Below are 19276 nucleotides of genomic sequence, written 5' to 3'. Positions count from 1 at the left end.
TGCTCGGGGAGCTGAACATCAAGCACCTGATGTTTAAGGTTCTGGAGGTGAGCCTTGCGCGCTCGGCCGGTTAGGCCTCCCGACGCAAATCCTCCAGCGATGACACCAATGAAGCCTTCGGTGTCCCCACTGTTCGACTGACCCACCTTTTGCTTTCCCTTTTCCTCGCTCGAACGCTTGAGGTAGTGGTTGAGCTTGCCCTGGTCGGCCAGACCGTTCAAGGATTTCTTGAGCTCCCGACAGTCGTTGGTGGTGTGTCCACATTCCTTGTGGTAGTCACACCACAAACTTTTGTCCCTCCGAGACGATGAGTCCGGATGGGCGTTGGCCTGGGAAGCCAATTTTTGTTCCGGATGCAAAGTAGATTTCCTTCCGGTTTTTATTGAATCGGGGGTCGTTGCCATTATCGGTGAGCCGATCGCCTCGGCCCCCTGTTTTTTGATGTTTAGGCTGACCCGTGTGATTCCCTTCATCCTTCCTTTTCTTGCCACCCTCGTCCGAGTAACGGCAGATATCCGTTGCTTGGATGAATCTTTGGGCCCGAGCCATGGCTTCCGAGTAAGTTTTGACTTCATTCTCGGCCAATGACCATCTGAGCCGACCCGGTTGGAGGCCGGACATGAGGGCAGCGAAGGCTACAGCGTCCTGTAGGTCGGTTATTTTGAGAGACTCTTCGTTGAACCTCTTATGTAGTCCGACAAGGATTCATTCTTGTCTTGCTTCACCCCCATGAGGTGAAGGCTGGTTTTTCTTTGCCTCTTTCCGCTACGAACTGATGGATGAAGAGGTGCTCCAATATGGCGAAGTCAGTGATGACCCCCGCCGGCAGTTCTTGGAACCAATTCAGAGCCAACCTCTGAGGGTGGTAGGGAAGAAGCGGCACCAAGTGGCCTCGCAGTTGTCTGCACGCTCATTTGAGCCTTGTAACTAGCCATATGATCATCTGGGTCGGTTAGGCCCGCAAATGGCTCGATCAGGGGGTTTTAATTTTCCCGGAGGTTGGGTCCCTAGGATTTCCTGACTGAAGGGGATCAGGAACTTGAGCCCTCCTCCAGCTAGCCTAGGGGCTGAGAATGAGCCGAGTCCCCTTGGCCCTCTCGGTCATTTGCTTTCTTCCTGAGGAACTCCCGAGCGTCATAGCCTTGGCTGAGGCGCTTCTTGTTGTTAAGGAATTCTCGGGCATCTTGGGGTTTCCGACCCGCACCCCCCCTTGGGGATTTAGATACATGGGTCTCTGCATGCTGACGGGCCGACCCCTGTCGCGCTGACTTTTCTCTTTCCCGGTGGCTCGGGTCTCTCGCATCGGACCGTGGCCGGCTAGGCTGCGGTCTCGATTAGAACGAGAGTTGTCCCTCTGAGAGCGGACGACGACCGTGCGCTCCCTGGGCTCATGCTGATTGAGCGGGACGACTTGTTGGGCTGCCTCTGCTGAGCATGGCCATCATGTCCATCATACCCTTTTGGAAGTTTCCTGGAGCTGAGCCGTGATAAGGGCCAGGTCAGACGCGAAGAGCGGCTGAGGCTCCACATGCTGATATGCTGGGATACGACCGAGGGTCCAGAGTTTGGACGGTAGGTGACCTCCGAGCCGGTGAGGGAGTCCGCTCGGCCTCTCCGGTTATGCGCAGGCGAATGCCTCGCTCCGGTCGGGGATTGGGGGATCCCGATTATGTGCGGGCGAGTGGCCTCTCTCTGGCCGAGAACCTGTCGAGGCTGGTTGCCGCGAGTGTTTTGGTTGGTGCCATTGTCAATTGGCGTTCTGAGCTGAGTAGCTGAGTGAATAAATCTGAGTGAGTGGTGGCGAAGTAACTTTTTGTACTATCCCCACAGACGGCGCCAAACTGTTTCTGTCTAGAAATTAAGGGTTCTGATTCCTTTGCTTAGGGAATACCGGGTCAGATTCGAATGTCCTGAGTCCAAAGTCCGTACGCCGGAATCCTGCAAAAGTAACGGTTAGACTGCCCCGGGGGTTGTTCCGGGATCGCCTCTCCGACGCTCAAGTCAGTGATCAAGCTTAGAGAGATAAAGTCTAGAGAGAGATGCTCTGGTTTGTTAGGTAAGAATTCAATACCTTCTCATTGATGAGGGGGTTGAGTATTTATAGTGCTGGGATATCCCAACTGTAGGCCAGCTGGAAGGCATTGATCACCATCAGGTGGGTCCCACTGGAGGTTTAATGCTTTTATTGGGCTGGATTATCCGTGGTAAGCCCAACCCAGGAAATAAGCCCAAACAGTCTTTGATGACTTGAAACTTGTTATTATCCAATCTAAGGTGAAACCAAACTCTAAATAACCCACTTAGCCCGTTTACAATCCGAATTGAATTGGGTCGATTGAACATAACTTGACCCCTTTAAAACCCAGCCGACAAGTAAAACAGATTCGTTTAAGTCAGAACTAATAACTCGTTTCAACCGACTTGTTAAGTACCTAATCCTAAAACTGAACTGTGTGTCCCAACCAACCTCTCTAATTACAAGTATTAAAAAGTGGATCAAAGTAAGCACCTGATGTAATAGGGCAGTAGCAGCTAGCAAGTCTTACAAATTTAAGACAAACGGGATACAGATGGAGTCAATGCAGTCAGTGGCCCCTCAACAAGGGAAATTTGAGGCAAATTTGCATTATTCAGACTAGGACATGCTACCCTTTCATTTTTCTAGCTAGATTCAGAGTTCTCACATATGGGCTAAAGGTGTACGAAAACTAAAAGTTATAAATGTAAGGAAACATTTTTAAAAGCATTTTTCAACACAAATCTTATATTAAAGTTTTTAAATTTATAATGTGAGGCTATGAGGGAACTAACAAAGAGGGATTAGGGTAATTAAAGAGGGTATTTTAGTAATCTTATATTAGAAGGATAATTGGAGGGAATAGTTAACTATGGTTAGTAAATTCTGAATTTGGTAGTGCTTTTAGAAGTTTTTCCACTTATAAGGTAGTTTTATAAAATAAACATGATATAAGGTAGTTTTTTTTTAAAAAGGTGTCTTTAATAGGTAGTTTCTCACAATTTTTCCTAAACTTTAAGTATTCATCCTTTTAGTTAGTGAAGTTCATTTTTCGAATCACTAGTTTAATAAATTTTAAGCATGCATTTATTTTACTTCAGAGTGAAACCCATCTCTCAAAGAAAACAACGTTATTAAATTGATTTATCCGTATTAATATTTCATTATTAAAAAAACAAAGTAGCTAGATTCATATCTAAGACTAAATTTTTGAGTAGTCTATAATTAGTAATTCCTTTACTAATAACAAAAAAAATATTATTTTCTCAAAAATAATTAAAAAAGAAGTCTTTATCATTCCCCTCCAACTGATTTCAAATACTCAAAGGTGAGTAATTGTATGTTTGTAGACTGTAGTGTACAGACTATAGTGCACTGTATAGTGTATACACTTATACACCCACAAGGCCACAATCCACTTTTCAGTATTGTCATGGTGGAAAAGTCTTCCAGCGTAGTTTGTTCTATTAATTCTTAAGCCATTCATCATCACTTATGTCTTACATTCCTGCAAAAATCTACTTCATCTCCCACCCAAAAGATATCAGCAAACCATTTATCAACCCATAATTCCATTTTTATCTGCTATTGTAATCTGCCACCCCCCTCTACTACCATCTTCTCTAAAACCTAAAAATGGAGGCTATTGGAATAGCTTTGTCTGCTGCTCAAACTCTGTTTGCTTCCCTGCACTGTTCTGAGCTGAAACAGATGTGTTCCATCTTTGGCATGGAATCCCAACTTAATGAATTTCAGAAGACTGTTGAGACTGTCAAAGCTGTGCTCCTCGACGCAGATAAAAAAGACAACATCCCTGATAAGAAAACACAGTTTTACATTAAGCATCTCAAGAGTGTTGTTTATGATGCTGATGATCTGCTCGATGAGTTCGTCACTCTCGCTCAGCAGAAGCAGCACATGGAGGATGGGAAAGCCTCCCAAAAGTTGAGTATCTTCCTTTCTCGTCGCAATCCTTTTCTTGTTGCTTACAAGATGTCTAAAAAGGTTAAGAAGATTAGGAGGAAGTTGGATGCTATTGCCAGCAATCACAATAATTTTGGGTTTAGTGTTGACTCTCAGCCTATCAGGAGGAGAAAGGAGGAAACTTGTTCTTATGTGTACGATGGAAAAGTTATTGGGAGAGAGGATGATGTGGAGAAGATCATAGGGCTCTTGTTAGATTCTAGTAAGCAGGAGGATGTTTCTTTCTTGCCTATTGTTGGAATTGGTGGGTTAGGCAAAACTGCTCTTGCCCAACTTGTGTTTAACGATGTAAGGCTTACAAGCGCATTCCCGTTGAGGTTGTGGACTGATGTTGCTGATCATGATCAAGAACAGTTGGATGTAAACGGGATTCTTCGCAGGATCCTAGCTTCAGCTATTGGTAGGAAGGATGAGGAATCCACCATGGATCGAGTGCAAAGTCTACTTCGTGAAAAACTTGAAAGGAACAAATACTTCCTTGTCTTGGATGATGTGTGGACCGAGGATCGCAATCAATGGCAAGAGCTTGAAGGATTTTTATTGGGTGGTCAGAAGGGAAGTAGGATTATGTTAACAACACGTTCACATGACACAGCGCGGATCATAAGAGATGATGTAGTGTATGAATTGCAAGGCTTGTCGAAGGAAAATTCATGGCTTTTGTTTGAGAAAATAGCTTTTAAACCAGGACAATTAAAGGCATGTGAAGATTTGATCCATATTGGACGAGAGATTGTTGAACAATGTAGTGGAGTCCCACTTGCTATAAGAGTGGCAGGAAGTCTTGTGTATGGTCATGATAAGAGCAAATGGCTCTCATTTCAGAATATTGGATTATTCAACTCCAGAGAGGGCCAAAAGAATATCATGCCAATTTCGAAACATAGTTATGATCAGCTTGAGCCTCCATTGAGGAGTTGTGTAACTTATTGTGCAGTGTTCCCAAAAGATTTTAGGATAAAAAAGGAGTTCTTAATAAGTCTCTGGATGGCACAGGGATTTATTGTTCCGTTTGATGAAGGCCAAAGAGTGGAAGATGCAGCCGAGGAATATTTTACTATTTTGTTACGGAGATGTTTTTTTCAAAATATCAATCTTAACAAGTTTGGTGAGATTTACTCATGTAAGATGCATGATCTCATGCATGATATGACTCAAAAACTGGCAGGAAAGGAGGTTTGCGTAACAGACTCCACCATCAACAATATTGATGAAGAAGTTCGACATCTATCCTTCACGGGAGTTGTAGATGCACCACACACATTTCCTCAAACCCACATACGTTCATACTTTTCAATTACAAAATCGACTCATCAAGACCTTAGAATGCGGCAACAATCTGTAGAGGCGTTAGTAGCAAATTGGGTGTGCCTAAGGGTATTGCAGCTGAGATATATGAAAAGTTTACCAGATTCAATTGGGAATTTGTGTCATTTAAGGTTTTTAGATGTTGCATATAATTATCAATTGGAGGTGCTTCCTAAATCAATAACAAAATTGTATAATTTGGAGACTTTGAAATTAAATTATTGCTTATACTTGAAAGAGTTGCCTAGAGATGTGAGCAAGTTGGTGAAGTTGAGGATATTGGATTTAGAGGGATGTAAACAGCTGAACCATATGCTTAGGGGCTTGAGTAAGTTGGTTTTTGTTCATAAACTAGGGATGATTTTGGTGAAGTCGTCAAGTTGGAAGCAACTGTTTGAAGAGCTGGAGGAACTCAGAGATCTGAGGAGCCTGAAAGGTTATCTTGATATAGAAATCAATTTCCCTTGCAATAACGATGTAGAGATCAATGAAGGGGACATAAGGAGAGGAGCGTATCTGAGTAACAAAGAACATGTTAATTTCATTAACATAAAGTTTAATGGAATTGAGTGTGAAGAAGGAGCATTGAGATTGATGGAAGAGCTGCAGCCACATTTTAATTTGAAGCGGTTACTGGTGGTTAGATATTATGGTGTGAGAATGCCAAGTTGGGCTAGGGAAAATAAGTTAAAGACCTTTCTCCCTAATCTCATTTTCTTAGAACTTAAAGAATCAAGAATCAAGTACATGACTGGCCTTGGAAATCTGCCCCATCTAGAATCCCTTAAACTTGTTTGCTTGAAGGAATTGGAGTATATAATTGATTATAGAGTTGAATCAACAGCTTTCGCGACAGCTGGATTATCAACTGCCGAGGGACCATTACTGTTTCCCTCCCTGAAAAAACTTCATTTATGGGTTATGCCAAAGTTGAAATGGTGGAGGAGATCGAGGATAGGGGTGGAAGATAATGACCAAGTCCTTATTGATAACAGTAGTAACAATATGCAGCCAAAACTGCTTCCTCAATTGATGGAGTTGAACATATCTAAATGCCCAAACTTGGAATGTAATCTGTTGTGTCCCGTCTTGGAAAAATTACATCTTAGGGAGTTCGATAAAAGACTCCAAATAAGAAGTAATGTATCCCTATCCTTATCTCATTCTAGCAATATGCTTGCATCATCTTTTTTTAATATAAGGGAGGTTGAAATAGATGACGCGGAATGGTTCCTAAATTCACAGCCCTCGGTGGATGCTTTTCAATTTCTTACAGGATTACTCATAGAGGGAGACAAAGAGGTGGAGAATCTAGGAATGGCGATGAGTAGATTGACTACCCTGTCAATCTTAAAAATTGGACAATGCCCGAAACTGAGGAGTGTTTCAGGTGCATTGCAACATCTCACTTCCTTGAAAGAATTTGAAATTAGAGATTGTCCAAATGTGAGTTTAGCAGAAGGAGCATTGTCATTGCCATCCTTTTCTCGTTCACTTAACAGGCTGTCATTAAGGCATCTTCCAAAGTTAGTTGATCTACCCAAATGGATGCAGTTCTTAGAAGCCCTCCAAATCCTTTTAATTTATAATTGCCAAGGACTGGAATCCCTGCCGAATTGGATGTCCAAACTCACCTCCCTCAAGGAACTTATTATCTGGAATGGTTCAGCACGCCTTCATGAAAGGTGCCAACATCCAACAGGGGAAGACTGGCCTCATATCCAACACATCTCTTCTATTAAGTTCTATTAACGTAAAGACTCCTCCATAACTCTCTTGATAAACCCCGTACATTCTCCATTAATAAAATGAAAGAGGGTGTAGAGAGAAAGCCATGGGGTACGTTTCATTCTGTGTTTTAATTCTTTACCTGGATAATCATATTATTGTTAATTGTGGGTTTTCATTCTGTTCATAAGATGCACATTTCTTGTTTAATTTAGCTACTTATTGCTTTTTATTGGGATATGGGAATTCCCCCAGTTCAGAATTTCAAGCTCAATATGTAACTGTTGGACTCCAAATTTGTTTTCTAGGAAAATTTTGTTTCATTGGTTTTTCAATGGGACATATTGTTTTCTTTTAAATGAATTGGGTATATGATGATTTTTTATTGGGTCTATAATATGTGTGGAATTGGAACATTGTTTCTGTGTTTCTGGAAGCCAAACCTTCTATTCACTTCACTTGATTTTAATCCTGATTAGTTCTTTTCGCAGAAGTTCATATGTTCAAATATTTCGTTTCTCAGTTGCTCCTGAGTTGTTAGCTGATCTGGTGTTTGTTCATGATCACTTTCTCGCCTGCAGCAGCTACCCTGTTCTCATTAATTCTTTACAAATAGAGTAATCTTTCTGAAACTTTGATCAAATAAGAACAGGATACATGTTCTGATTTGAGACAGAAAATCTCACAGAGAATGTGAGAGATGAAAAATGAAATATAACATTCCAACTTTAAATTACAAGCTAAGCTAATTACTCAGTATATATACACAGTGAGGATAGATGACAAGAAGAGAGGGTAAATCACAGCTGTAGATAACAATTTCACAACCAAGTAACTAATTAAATGAATCCTAACCAACTGAATGACATCAGCAATATCTCATAATTTCTTATAGTTTCACCACCCTTCGGGTGCTATAAGTCGCACACACTATGCCTAATCTTCATTATGACATACCAAAATACCATTATGGATGGGGTTGAAACTTGAATCCTACTATCCTATAATGCTATGTTTGGATAGCAAGATTTCATTTCAAAACATAAAAGTTATATTCTTACTGAACTTTTACTAGTAAAAGAAGTACTCTTTTGTTGATGATGATTAAAAGCGGATAGAAATCTAATAACATGACGAGTTTTCAAACAACTAATGTTCCAATCAAATGGAAGTATTTGTTGCTTATAATTTTTGTTATATTGTCCGCTAAACTAATTTCTTATTTGAAATCATTTTAGTGTCATCTTCTGAAAATATTCCATTTCATCGACTACTTGCAGTCAGTATAAACTGATGTTCTGCTCAGAATATAAAGAAAGTTGTTTTGCAACTATCTCCTACAGAACCTGAAGGATAAAAAGAGCCTGGCATTATGCATTTACACCAAAGTGTTCCTGCTTCTAAGCTTGAATAAGAAATGAGGAGTTGAGCCGACATCTGAATTTTGAGCATTGACATTTTGAGACCTCAGAGAACATCAAAATGACACAGGTAAGTTTTCTGCAAAAGTTGTTTAAAGTTTTTTCAACTCCTAGATTGATTTATAGAATAAGATTGGCTGAAATATTGGTGCTTGCAACAGATTATATGCTCGAGGTTATCAACTAATGTGTTATACTGTTCTTTATCCTCATCAATGAGATAATGTATGGGGGTAACTTCAATATTTCACAATATGAATTTTTACCCTTTGTTAGACTATTAACTATTGTTATGAACGTATTTCTTATAATTGTTTCAAGTAATGCTGCTGTGTGCTAAAGATACAGAGCGTTTCTTAACATTTTGGGTGTTTTGACAGATTTCATATGTATAACAAAATATAATTCTTCAGCTTCAACAACTTTTTACCCTTTCGTATGGCGGTTTATGTTTCGGGTCTTTTAGCAACTGCAAGTGAAGCAGTTAAATCAGCTTCAGAAGTTTGGTATTTGCCTTTAATCTGTATTTGAGTATACATGTTTCAGAACATTAAGATTTTTTTTTTCCAATAGTGGTCAAGTACTTATTTGTTAGGCCCTGTCAAAAAAAATAAATTATTGGTACTTGAGTATACATGTTTTGATTAATAAGCTAAAAATATAGAAAATGTAAAGATATTCAAGCTTTCGAGAGGCTTGATTTTCTCCAAAATGAACTCTTAAAAGCTTCTTTGTTGCCTCAATGCTTCTTTCGATCCAAGCAACCTCATCAGATATGCTGAAGAGAGGTATAGAAATCAGTCCATGCAAAGTATATATCTTCCCAAATAAGAGAACTAAAATCTAAACCTGCACTTGATATTATTGCCATATAACTAGTAATGCGTGCTGTGCGTAGGATTGTAGGAAGGAACCTCTGTAATTGATTTTAGCGCTAAATCCTAATCTTGGCCAGAGTGGGAGCCATAAATTGAATATGACTACTAGGATATTTTCATTAATCACCAAGGCATTCCATTCCAAGGCATATATAGTTTAACATCAAATCACCGACTATCTAATAGAATAATTAAAAAACTTAGAGCCACCACATATTGCATTTGTGAAATTCTACTATATAAGAACTTAAAACCTTGAGGTTACACTATATAATTTTCCAAAACAAATAACCTTGCTTACAAATCAAAATTTCGCACATAAAACAATGACAGAGTCATAGAGATGTTATTCATTTGGTCTAAATATATATTTTAATGGATTTTTTAACTACAATAATACAAACTTTTATCCGTTCTCTCGCAATAATACAAACTTTTGATTATTTTTTAATAATACAAACTTTACATCAAAATTCCTCCAGTAGGTCAAGTTGACTTGTAATCGGTGAAACAGGTCAGAAAAAACTACAAAATGATCTTTCTTCTTTCTCCTCCTCTTGCAACCCCCCACCCACCTGAACCACCTCAGCTTGTTACCTCCTACAACAAGTTAACAATCGGTATTGCCCTATTGGAGGAATTTTAATCAAAAGTTTGTATTATAAAAAATAATCAAAAGTTTATATTATTGTGAGAGAACGGGTAAAAGTTTGTATTATTTTTGTTAAAAAATTCTATTATAATATATCAAATTTTCTACTTTTATGCAGCTCTTTTCTCTTATCTAGAAGAAAGCTATTGGCCACTTCAAGTTCAAAGTTAGGGCTGCACTTCTTCCAGAACCTATACTTTGTTCTGCAAGTCGGATTTTTTTTAATTTCAATTCTAAGTCAAATATAGAGAAGGGCCTAATCAAATTAGTAATTTTGTTTACAGGGATCAAATTTGTTAAAAAAACTTAAATGGATCTGGAGTTAGTGTGCACCGAGTTAGTAAGTGATAATAACTTAATATAGTGAGTTATGTAGAGATATTGTGGACTTAAATACAATATAATAGATTTTATTACCGCAAAGCATATAGTGAAACTATATGCAATATAATGGATAAATTAATTAAAATGTTATGAAGATTTACGTTGCGTAGTATATATCATCACACGTGTTCTAATATATAGAATGATTTAGTTTCTGCATGATATAGTGAGTGTTTAAATGATATAGTGAGTTTTCGCAAGATATTGTGTGTATCTGAATGATATAGTGAGTTTCTATACGATATCATGTGTGTCTGGATGATATAGTGAGTTTTTGCTGTGTGTTTGAATAATAGAATGGGTTTTGCATAATACATTGGATCTCTGCATGATATAGTGGATTCAGTAATGATACATGCTTTTAACCTGATGCATACTAATATTAACATCAATCGGGTCTATGTAAGTCAAATTGCAATTTTGTATATTAATTAACAAATCTAAAAATCAATTAGAACACTTGATAAACATGTCATGACTCAACGTTCTTTTCCGTTTAAAATGTAGTTTGTCTTTTTCAATTATTTCACCAAAGTGGCCGACCATAGACTGGTCATATAATTCATCATCTTAATTTTCAAAGGAATTGAATTATTGGAGTTGAATATTCAATTGTAATGTACTCCCACAATTCAATATTTGCAAATACTCCTATCCTTTGCGACGTTCATTATTTCTCCCACATTTGACATTTCCTTCTCTTATCTTCTCGCATTCCACAAAATTTAGCTACAAATTGCTCTGATTCTTCTCCTTGTTCTGCAAAATTTATCTGAAATCCAAAAATGGAGGCTGTTGGAATAGCTTTATCTGCTGCTCAAACTCTTTTTACTGCCCTGCAATGTTGGCAGCTGAAAGAGATGTGTTCCATCTTTGGCAAGGAATCCGAACTTGTTGAATTTCAGAATATTGTTGATACTGTCAAAGCTGTGCTCCTGGATGCAGATAAAAAAGACAACATCCCTGATAAAAAGACACAACTTTACATTCAGCAGCTTAAGGATGCTGTGTATGATGCCGACGATCTGCTCGATGAGTTCGTCACTGTCGCTGAGCAGATTCAGCAAATGAAGGGTGGGAAAGCCTCTGAAAAGTTGCATCATTTCTTTTCTAGTCGCAATCCTCTTGCTGCTGCTTTCAATGTGTCTCGAGGTGTTAAGAAGATTAGGAAGAACTTGGACGTTATTGCCAGTAACCATAGTAATTTTGGGCTCAGTGTTCACTCCAACTTTAGTGTTGACTCTCAACCTATTAGGAGGAGGAGGGAGGAGACTTGTTCTTATGTGTATGAGCGTAATGTCATTGGAAGAGAGGATGACGTAGAGAAGATAGTAGGCGTGTTATTAGATTCTAACGTTAAAGAGGATGATGTTTCTTTCTTGACTATTGTTGGAATTGGTGGGCTAGGGAAAACTGCGCTTGCCCAACTTGTGTTTAACGATGCAAGGGTCACAAGTGCATTTCCATTGAAGCTATGGACTTGTGTCTCTGATCATGAGCGGGAAAAGTTAGATGCTGAAGGAATCCTTCGCAAGATTTTGGCGTCAGCTATTGGTCATAAGGATGAGGAATCCACCATGGATTTTGTTCAATGTCAACTTCGAGAACTTCTTGTTCGCAACAAATACTTGCTTGTCTTGGATGATGTGTGGACTGAGGATCGTAATGACTGGCACAATCTGGTAGAATTCTTATTGGGAGTTCAAAAGGGAAGTTGGATTGTGGTAACAACACGCTCGCATGAGACAGCGAGAATTGTAGGAGATGGTTCAAGGCATAAATTACAAGGCTTGTCGAAAGAAGATTCACTACTTTTGTTTGAGAAGATAGCATTTGGATCTGAAAGGTCAAACGCCCATCATGGATTGGTCGAGATTGGGCGAGACATTGTTGAGCAGTGCGCAGGAGTTCCACTTGCTATAAGAGTGGTAGGAAGTCTTTTGTATGGTCAAGATATCAGCAAATGGCTTTCATTTCAGAAGATTGGGTTATCCAACTCGAGAGACAGCCAAAAGAATATCATGCCGATATTGGAACTTAGTTATCATCAGCTTGAGTCTCCATTGAAGACTTGTTTCAGTTACTGTGCACTATTCCCTAAAGACTTTGTGATTAAAAAAGAAGTGTTAATATGTCTCTGGATGGCACAGGGTTTCATTGTTCCATTAGATGAAGGTCAAAAAGTGCAAGATGCAGCTGAGGAATATTTTTCCATTTTGCTGAGGAGATGTTTTTTTCAAGAGGTAGAATGCGATGATTATGGTGGGATTTTGGCATGTAAGATACACGATCTCATGCATGATATGGCTCAAAAATTAGCAGGGAAAGAAGTATGTGTAACAAATTCTGTCGTCAACAATGTGGGTGAAAAGGTTCGGCATTTAGCCCTTGTAAGAGGTAGATGTGCACAACACTCATTTACCAAGAACCACATTCGTTCTTATCTTTTTGTGGGTGGACGATCAGTAGATACTAAGATGCAGCAACACTCTGTAGAGGCATTAATATCAAAGTGGGTGTGCCTAAGGGCATTAGACTTAAGTGAATCAGGTCTGAATAGTTTGCCAGACTCAATAGGTGAATTGCTCCATTTAAGGTTTTTAGATCTTTCAAGAAATTATTATTTGAAGGTGCTTCCCAAATCATTCACAAAACTGTGTAATTTGGAGACTTTAATATTAACCCGCTGCTTAAGTTTGATTGAGTTACCGAAAGATTTGAGAAAGTTGGTAAAGCTAAGGGTATTGGATATAAAGCAATGTAATAGGTTGACGAGTATGCCTAGGGGCATAGGTAAGTTGAGCTGCCTTGATACGCTAAGTAGGTTTCTCGTGAGCTCACCAAGCTGGAAGCAATTATTTGATGATGTTGAAGAACTTAAAGATCTCAGAAATCTAAGAGGTGCGCTTAGTATGGAAATCACATTCCCTAACAAATGCAATGATCTAGAAGTAGATGGAGGGGATAAGATGGAAGGAGCATATTTGACGAAGAAACAACATCTTAATGTCATTACATTTCAATTTTCTGGAAAAGCAGATGCTGATGAGGAAGCTTTGAGATTGATTGAAGAATTGCAACCACATTCTAATCTCAAGGGGTTAGAGTTGTGTGGATTCATTGGTGCAAGAATGCCAAGTTGGGCAAGGGGGGATAACTTAACAGCTTTTCTCCCTAATCTCATTAGGTTACAGCTTTCAAATTTAAGCATCAAGTATGTGACATGCTTGGGAAATCTGCTCCATCTAAAAGCCCTTAAAATTGAGTTTTTGAGTGAATTGGAGAACATAATCGAGTATAGTGAACCAACAACTTCAACTTCAACGATAGCTGCAGTTAGATTGACAATGGCAACGACTGAGGGACTATCATCATCATTGTTTCCCTCACTTGAACGACTTGAGTTAATCTTTCTCCCAAAGTTGAAAGGATGGGGGAGATCAAGGATGGGGGATTGGGTGGAAGATGAAGGTGAGCTCATCCATGATAACAATAGGAGCATGGAACCATTATTGCTTCCTCATTTGAAAACATTAAGAATAAAGAGTTGTCCAAACCTAGAATCTACCATGTTGTGTCCTTTCTTAGAAGAGTTAAACCTCCAAAAATACAATAAAAAAACATTAGATATAGTAAGACCCTTGTCCCTGGCTCTTAGTAAGGAAATAGAGATAAAGAAAGCGGAGGCACCTAGTTTGAGTTGTTTTAGTAGTGGTACAAGTTGGAAGACTAAAATAAGGGACGTGGAGTTACTAAAGTCGCTGCCGATGGAGAGTCTTCCAAGCCTTGATCACATGCATATAGTTGAAGACAATGATGTGGAGAGTTTGGTAGAAGTTGGGGAGGTGATCTTTAGCAACATGACTTCCTTGCGAGTGTTGAATATTGAAAGTTGCTCCAATTTGAGGAGTGTTTCTGGCGGAGGATTAGAGCATCTCACTTCCTTGGAGCATTTGGGGATTAACGAGTGCCCAAATTTAAGTTTAGCGGAAGAAGAGAGACAGGATGGCATTGACGTTGGCATCCCATGGAGATCCCTTTCTCATTCTCTCTGTCACTTGACATTAGCAAATCTTCCGCAGCTGGTGGATCTGCCCAATCAGATGCAGTTCTTGACTGCCCTCCGGATCCTTGAAATTGATAATTGCCAAGGGCTGGAATCACTGCCGAATTGGATGCCAAAACTCATCTCCCTTAGACATCTTGGAATCTGGTTTTGTTTAGCACGCCTTGAGGAAAGATGTCAAGATTCAAATGGAGAGGATTGGCCCCACATTGAACACATTCCCTCTGTTGAATTCTTGTTTTGTTTTTATTAGTTATACTCCATATACATTATCAACGAATAGCAAGAGTAATCTCCTCATATATTCTCTCTCATCATGGATTAGTTTAGCTACTTGTATTTATTCCATTTATTTACGACCTAAGTTTGAAGTTTATTCCTAAAATTTCGTGCGTACGACGTTGTGCATCTCCGACTTCATTATACTGTTGTGGTGTATTAATTATGGTGTTTTGATTCCTCGGCAATAGGCTAATCCCTTAATCTTTACTAGAGTATAGATGTTCAAAACATTAGAATCGTTTATCCATTATTATTTTTGAGTTGTGACTGATTGAGCCTTTATTTATTAATTTGTTGATGCTTCCTTTACTCCGCACACTAGTCTAGATTTGTGCTTTAAATAGTTGATTGAGAAGAAAGTGCTACATAGTATGTTGTATGCCTTTATAAGTGTCTACTTGCAGTATTGAAAAAGCATCATCTCTAACAAAACTCTATCAGATAATTGAATTTTCAGTTTTTTTCCAGCAAATGAGTGGACGAAGTTGCAAGAGACAAAACAGACAGACCATTGACATCAACACTGTCACATGGCTAAAATTTGATCTGAAAAACATGGTGATCACTGAAATTATGGCGTTTGCAACCATGCTTGTATGATACCCTAACTTGAGCCTTAGAAATTGCCAGTCATGTCACTTATTCCATGTTCCTGTCCATCAACTGAAAGTTTGAATGTTGAAAAGCTAAAACTCTTGTTTTCTGCCACAACACCAAAAAACTGCAAGCTCCTATTTGGTCACACTTTGATAAACTGCAATAGGTACCAGGTAAAAATTTATGAGCATCTATGTCTTGCCATGCTCTTTCAGGAAAAAATTATATTTAATATGTAACTACGCAATTTAAAAAAAATATTATTCATGGATCCTATTATTTTTGGGATTAGTTTGTTTGTTATTGGTTGTTAGCTCCTATATTTCGTTGCTGAAATTTCAGTGGTACTTCCTATATCTCCGATGTTCCTCAATATATATATGTAAAATTGTAGATACTTGTTCAAGAGAAAGTATTGGCAACTCATAGTAAGATGCTAAATTGGCATCTCACAAAATTTTTGGTACCAAAGCTAAGTCAAATTGGTATCAAAATAGAGTATTTTGGTACCAAATTAAAATTTGGTACGAAGGCTACATTTTGATACCAAATTACTCTATTTTAGTATCACTTTAACTTAGTTTTGATACCAAATTTTTGTAAAATGTCATATCTCACTATAAACCCCTATCATACCTCCTTGTTGAAGCCGTAATGAGTAATGACATAAGATAAGGCGCTCATATGAGCTGTTTCTTGTTGGGCGAATTGACAAATGGACGGATATGGATGTTGGATAACCCAGGGGGGACATAATGGAGATGCCAAATTCAAAATGAACTTTCTTGGTAGCTATACATAAGTAATATATTTTTTTTTTTTTGAGGGGAACAAAAGTAATATATTCATGATAGTATATGTTATGCGGAAGCGTTTAATTAAACCAACAAGAATCCACAACAACCAAGCACACACAAGAAAAACAAGAAAGCGAATAAAGAACACACAGATTTAACGAGGTTCACTATCAATGTGATAGCTACGTCCTCAAGGCAGGGGAAAACGATTGTTTCACTATGAACGAGACGATTACAAATACAATAGGCAAGATTCAATTGAATGGATTTCCAATTGAATCTCAAAGACTCTCTCTAATCTTCTCTATCGTGTTTTCTCTAATCTCTCTCTCTAATGTGGTTAAAAAAAACCCTAAATATGAAATAACATATTTATATGAAGTCTAGATACAAGTTGTAAATCGTAGAAAAACCGGACGAAAAGAATCGCCCTAGCGCTCCGCGAAAACGAGCCCAGCTCGCGACTCGCGGTAGGGGTCGCGACTCGCGACGAAGGTTCTGCCTCGCTGCTCCAAAAGACGCCCGTCGCACCTCGCAACACAGGTGGCGTCTCGCGACCCTCAGCCGCTCGCGACTCGCGACCTTCGACGTCACCAGCAAGTCACAACTCAGAAGTCTCCACCTTGACTTGCATCTACCACAGAACTCCACCTCCAAACGATCAACACAACATGTACCTCTGCAACAGTACATGAGATACTCTTTTCCCCTCCTGGTCATGCATCTTTCACCCGATGCCAGGCTTGCCCTCATATGAGTCTCACCCAATCTCGCCAAGATCGCTGACCACTCATCATGAACGACCCGGTCTCACAACCTATGAGACCCATGTTGCCCATTCCCCCAAAGCCCAATTCATTACCCGTCGGGAATCAAATCGCTTTCACTGAACCGCAAACATAATAGCTCCACCTTAATCAAGACGAGCCAGTACCCTGCCACTTGCTCCAACTAGAGCCATTTGCACTTACGTCTAAGTACCTAAAACAAATAACCCTTGGCGCAGGGGAACTTCCGTTGAAGTTCTTCTATGCTCGCGCCAGAGCACTCAACCCTGTTCTCACTGGAACGCAGGCAACTCCTCCTGGAGTTCCAATCTAGCTACCTCTTGGTGACTTCTCGTAGAACCACCTCTCAACCCAACATTCCCTGGAAAAGAGATGTCACTCGAGACCCCATAGCTATAAGCTCGCACATAAGTATCGATAGTACCGAACCTTATCATACCAGACCGCTGCTGGAAGACCCTTAGTTGTTTTTCTTGATGACCCATAGTTTCAACCAGTTGTGTAGTAGTTCCCACAAACTCTACCTCATTGTTGACACTCTCATCCTCAACCCAAGTAGTACTCTTCAACCCGGTTGTTGAACTCATTCCCATTGACTCTGACCTCTCAACATGTGTAGAAGCCCCCATAAGCTCCACCTCACACTCAAGACCATCACTTTTCAACCCGGAATGCAGCTTTAACTCAGAATCATCTCTAGCCAGTGTCGTACCCTGCAAATCATACAAGCTACCCACACCTGACTTCACTCCACGAAGTAACTCACAAGAACCCTTCCCCACACACAAAACTCCATCCCCTCCTTGGAATCGAAAACCCTTACGATCTAACATCCCAAGAGATATAAGATTTCTCTTATGTTGTGGAACATGCCTCACGCCTCTAAGATCCCTAACTCTCCCATCATGCATTCTAAACCTCACAGAGCCTACTCCAACCACCTCACACACCGTATTGTCACCCAAAGTAACACTACTCTTGCATAAGCTGTAGGTCGATAACATCTCCTTGTCTGAACACATATGTGAAGAACATCCACTATCAAGAACCCACTTATCTTCTAAGCATTTCTCCTCATGGACAATTAGAGCTAAATCATCCTCAGAATCGTAGTCAACCTTATTTTGTTTTGCAAAAGAAGCCGAACCATCCTTCTTAGGGCATTCACTCTTCCATTGACCTGGTTCTTTACAATAATGGCAAAGATCACTACTTTTAGGACCCTTCGACCTAGGTTTTCTCCTATCCCTACTCGAATCTCCCTTATTTTTCTCAGCATTTGCTACCAAACCTGCAGAATAATCACGATCCTCTACCATATCACCAGTTGCTTTATGACGCAAACCCTAGTGTAAAGTGCCGACTTTACTTCCTCTAGGGACACAATGTCTTTTCCAACCACAAAAGACTCTACAAAATGTTCATAGCTACTTGACAATGAAACCAACAATATCAACGCAGCATCATCATCCTCAATCTTAACATCTAAGTTACGCAAGTCCATTAAAATAGAATTCAAACGATCGAGATGATCTTTTAGGGACATACCTTCGCTCATGCGTAGGTCAAACAACCTTTGCTTCAATAGCAATATGTTTGTGAGTGATTTTGTCATGTACAAACTCTCCAGTTTCAACCACAAACCGGCAGCTGTGATTTCACCTGCAACCTCTGTGATGACATCGTCCGCCAAGCATAGCAAGATAGTGGAGTGTGCTCTTTCCTCCATAGATTCCAACTCAGCCTCAGTTAGACTAGTCAGATTTCCCTCTTTTGATGTCGTTGTGAAACCCTTAATCAATGATTTCCAGATACCTTGTTGTTTCAATAAAGCTCTCATCTTTATCTGTCATAGTCCAAAACTATTTCTTCCCGTAAACTTGTCGATCTTTAAGGTTGTTGTTGCCATGTCCCAAAAGCGATTAACCCCGGTGTTAACCTGTAGCTCTTGATACAACTTGTTATGCGGCAGCTTTTAATTAAACCAACAAGAATCCACAACAACCAAGCACACACAAGAAAAACAAGAAAGCGAATAAAGAACACACAGATTTAACGAGGTTCACTATCAATGTGATAGCAACGTCCTCAAGGCAGGGGAAAAGATTGTTTCACTATGAACGAGACGATTACAAATACAATAGGCAAGATTCAATTGAATGGATTTCCAATTGAATCTCAAAGACTCTCTCTAATCTTCTCTATCGTGTTTTCTCTAATCTCTCTCTCTAATGTGGTTAAAAAAAACCCTAAATATGAAATAACATATTTATATGCAGTCTAAGATACAAGTCCTAAATCGTAGCAAAAACCGGACGAAAAGAATCGCCCTAGCGCTCCGCGAAAACGAGCCCAGCTCGTGACTCGCGGTAGGG

The 19276-nt window shown here is 39.5% G+C and overlaps 2 protein-coding genes across 3 annotated transcripts; both read left to right on the top strand.

Annotated features, from left to right (window-relative positions):
- Positions 1-3244: 3244 nt before the first annotated feature.
- Positions 3245-15607, top strand: LOC104884626 (putative disease resistance protein RGA3). Of its 2 annotated transcripts, XM_048641276.2 has the most exons (4): positions 3245-7147; positions 7528-7653; positions 8317-8527; positions 15188-15607. In XM_048641276.2, exon 1 carries the CDS (start codon positions 3653-3655, stop codon positions 7058-7060), a length of 3408 nt encoding a protein of 1135 aa, XP_048497233.1. In that variant the 5' UTR covers positions 3245-3652; the 3' UTR covers positions 7061-7147; positions 7528-7653; positions 8317-8527; positions 15188-15607. The 2 variants fall into 2 exon arrangements, with proteins under 2 accessions (XP_048497233.1, XP_048497231.1); XM_048641274.2 differs by lacking the exon at positions 15188-15607 and having other exon boundaries at positions 8317-8732.
- Positions 10749-14988, top strand: LOC104883932 (putative disease resistance protein RGA3). The gene has a single exon (XM_048641273.2). It carries the CDS (start codon positions 11157-11159, stop codon positions 14688-14690), a length of 3534 nt encoding a protein of 1177 aa, XP_048497230.1. The 5' UTR covers positions 10749-11156; the 3' UTR covers positions 14691-14988.
- Positions 15608-19276: the final 3669 nt, after the last annotated feature.

This window comes from Beta vulgaris, chromosome 3 (assembly GCF_026745355.1).
Source record: "Beta vulgaris subsp. vulgaris cultivar EL10 chromosome 3, EL10.2, whole genome shotgun sequence".
NCBI classification, from domain to species: domain Eukaryota; kingdom Viridiplantae; phylum Streptophyta; class Magnoliopsida; order Caryophyllales; family Amaranthaceae; genus Beta; species Beta vulgaris.
Note: the sequence above shows the minus strand (reverse complement) of the source record. Positions and strands in the feature narration are given on the sequence as shown.

Excerpts from the sequence above, each read along its gene's own strand:
- LOC104884626 (XM_048641276.2), top strand. The coding sequence starts at position 3,653 with ATGGAGGCTATTGGAATAGCTTTGTCTGCTGCTCAAACTCTGTTTGCT.
- LOC104883932 (XM_048641273.2), top strand. The coding sequence starts at position 11,157 with ATGGAGGCTGTTGGAATAGCTTTATCTGCTGCTCAAACTCTTTTTACT.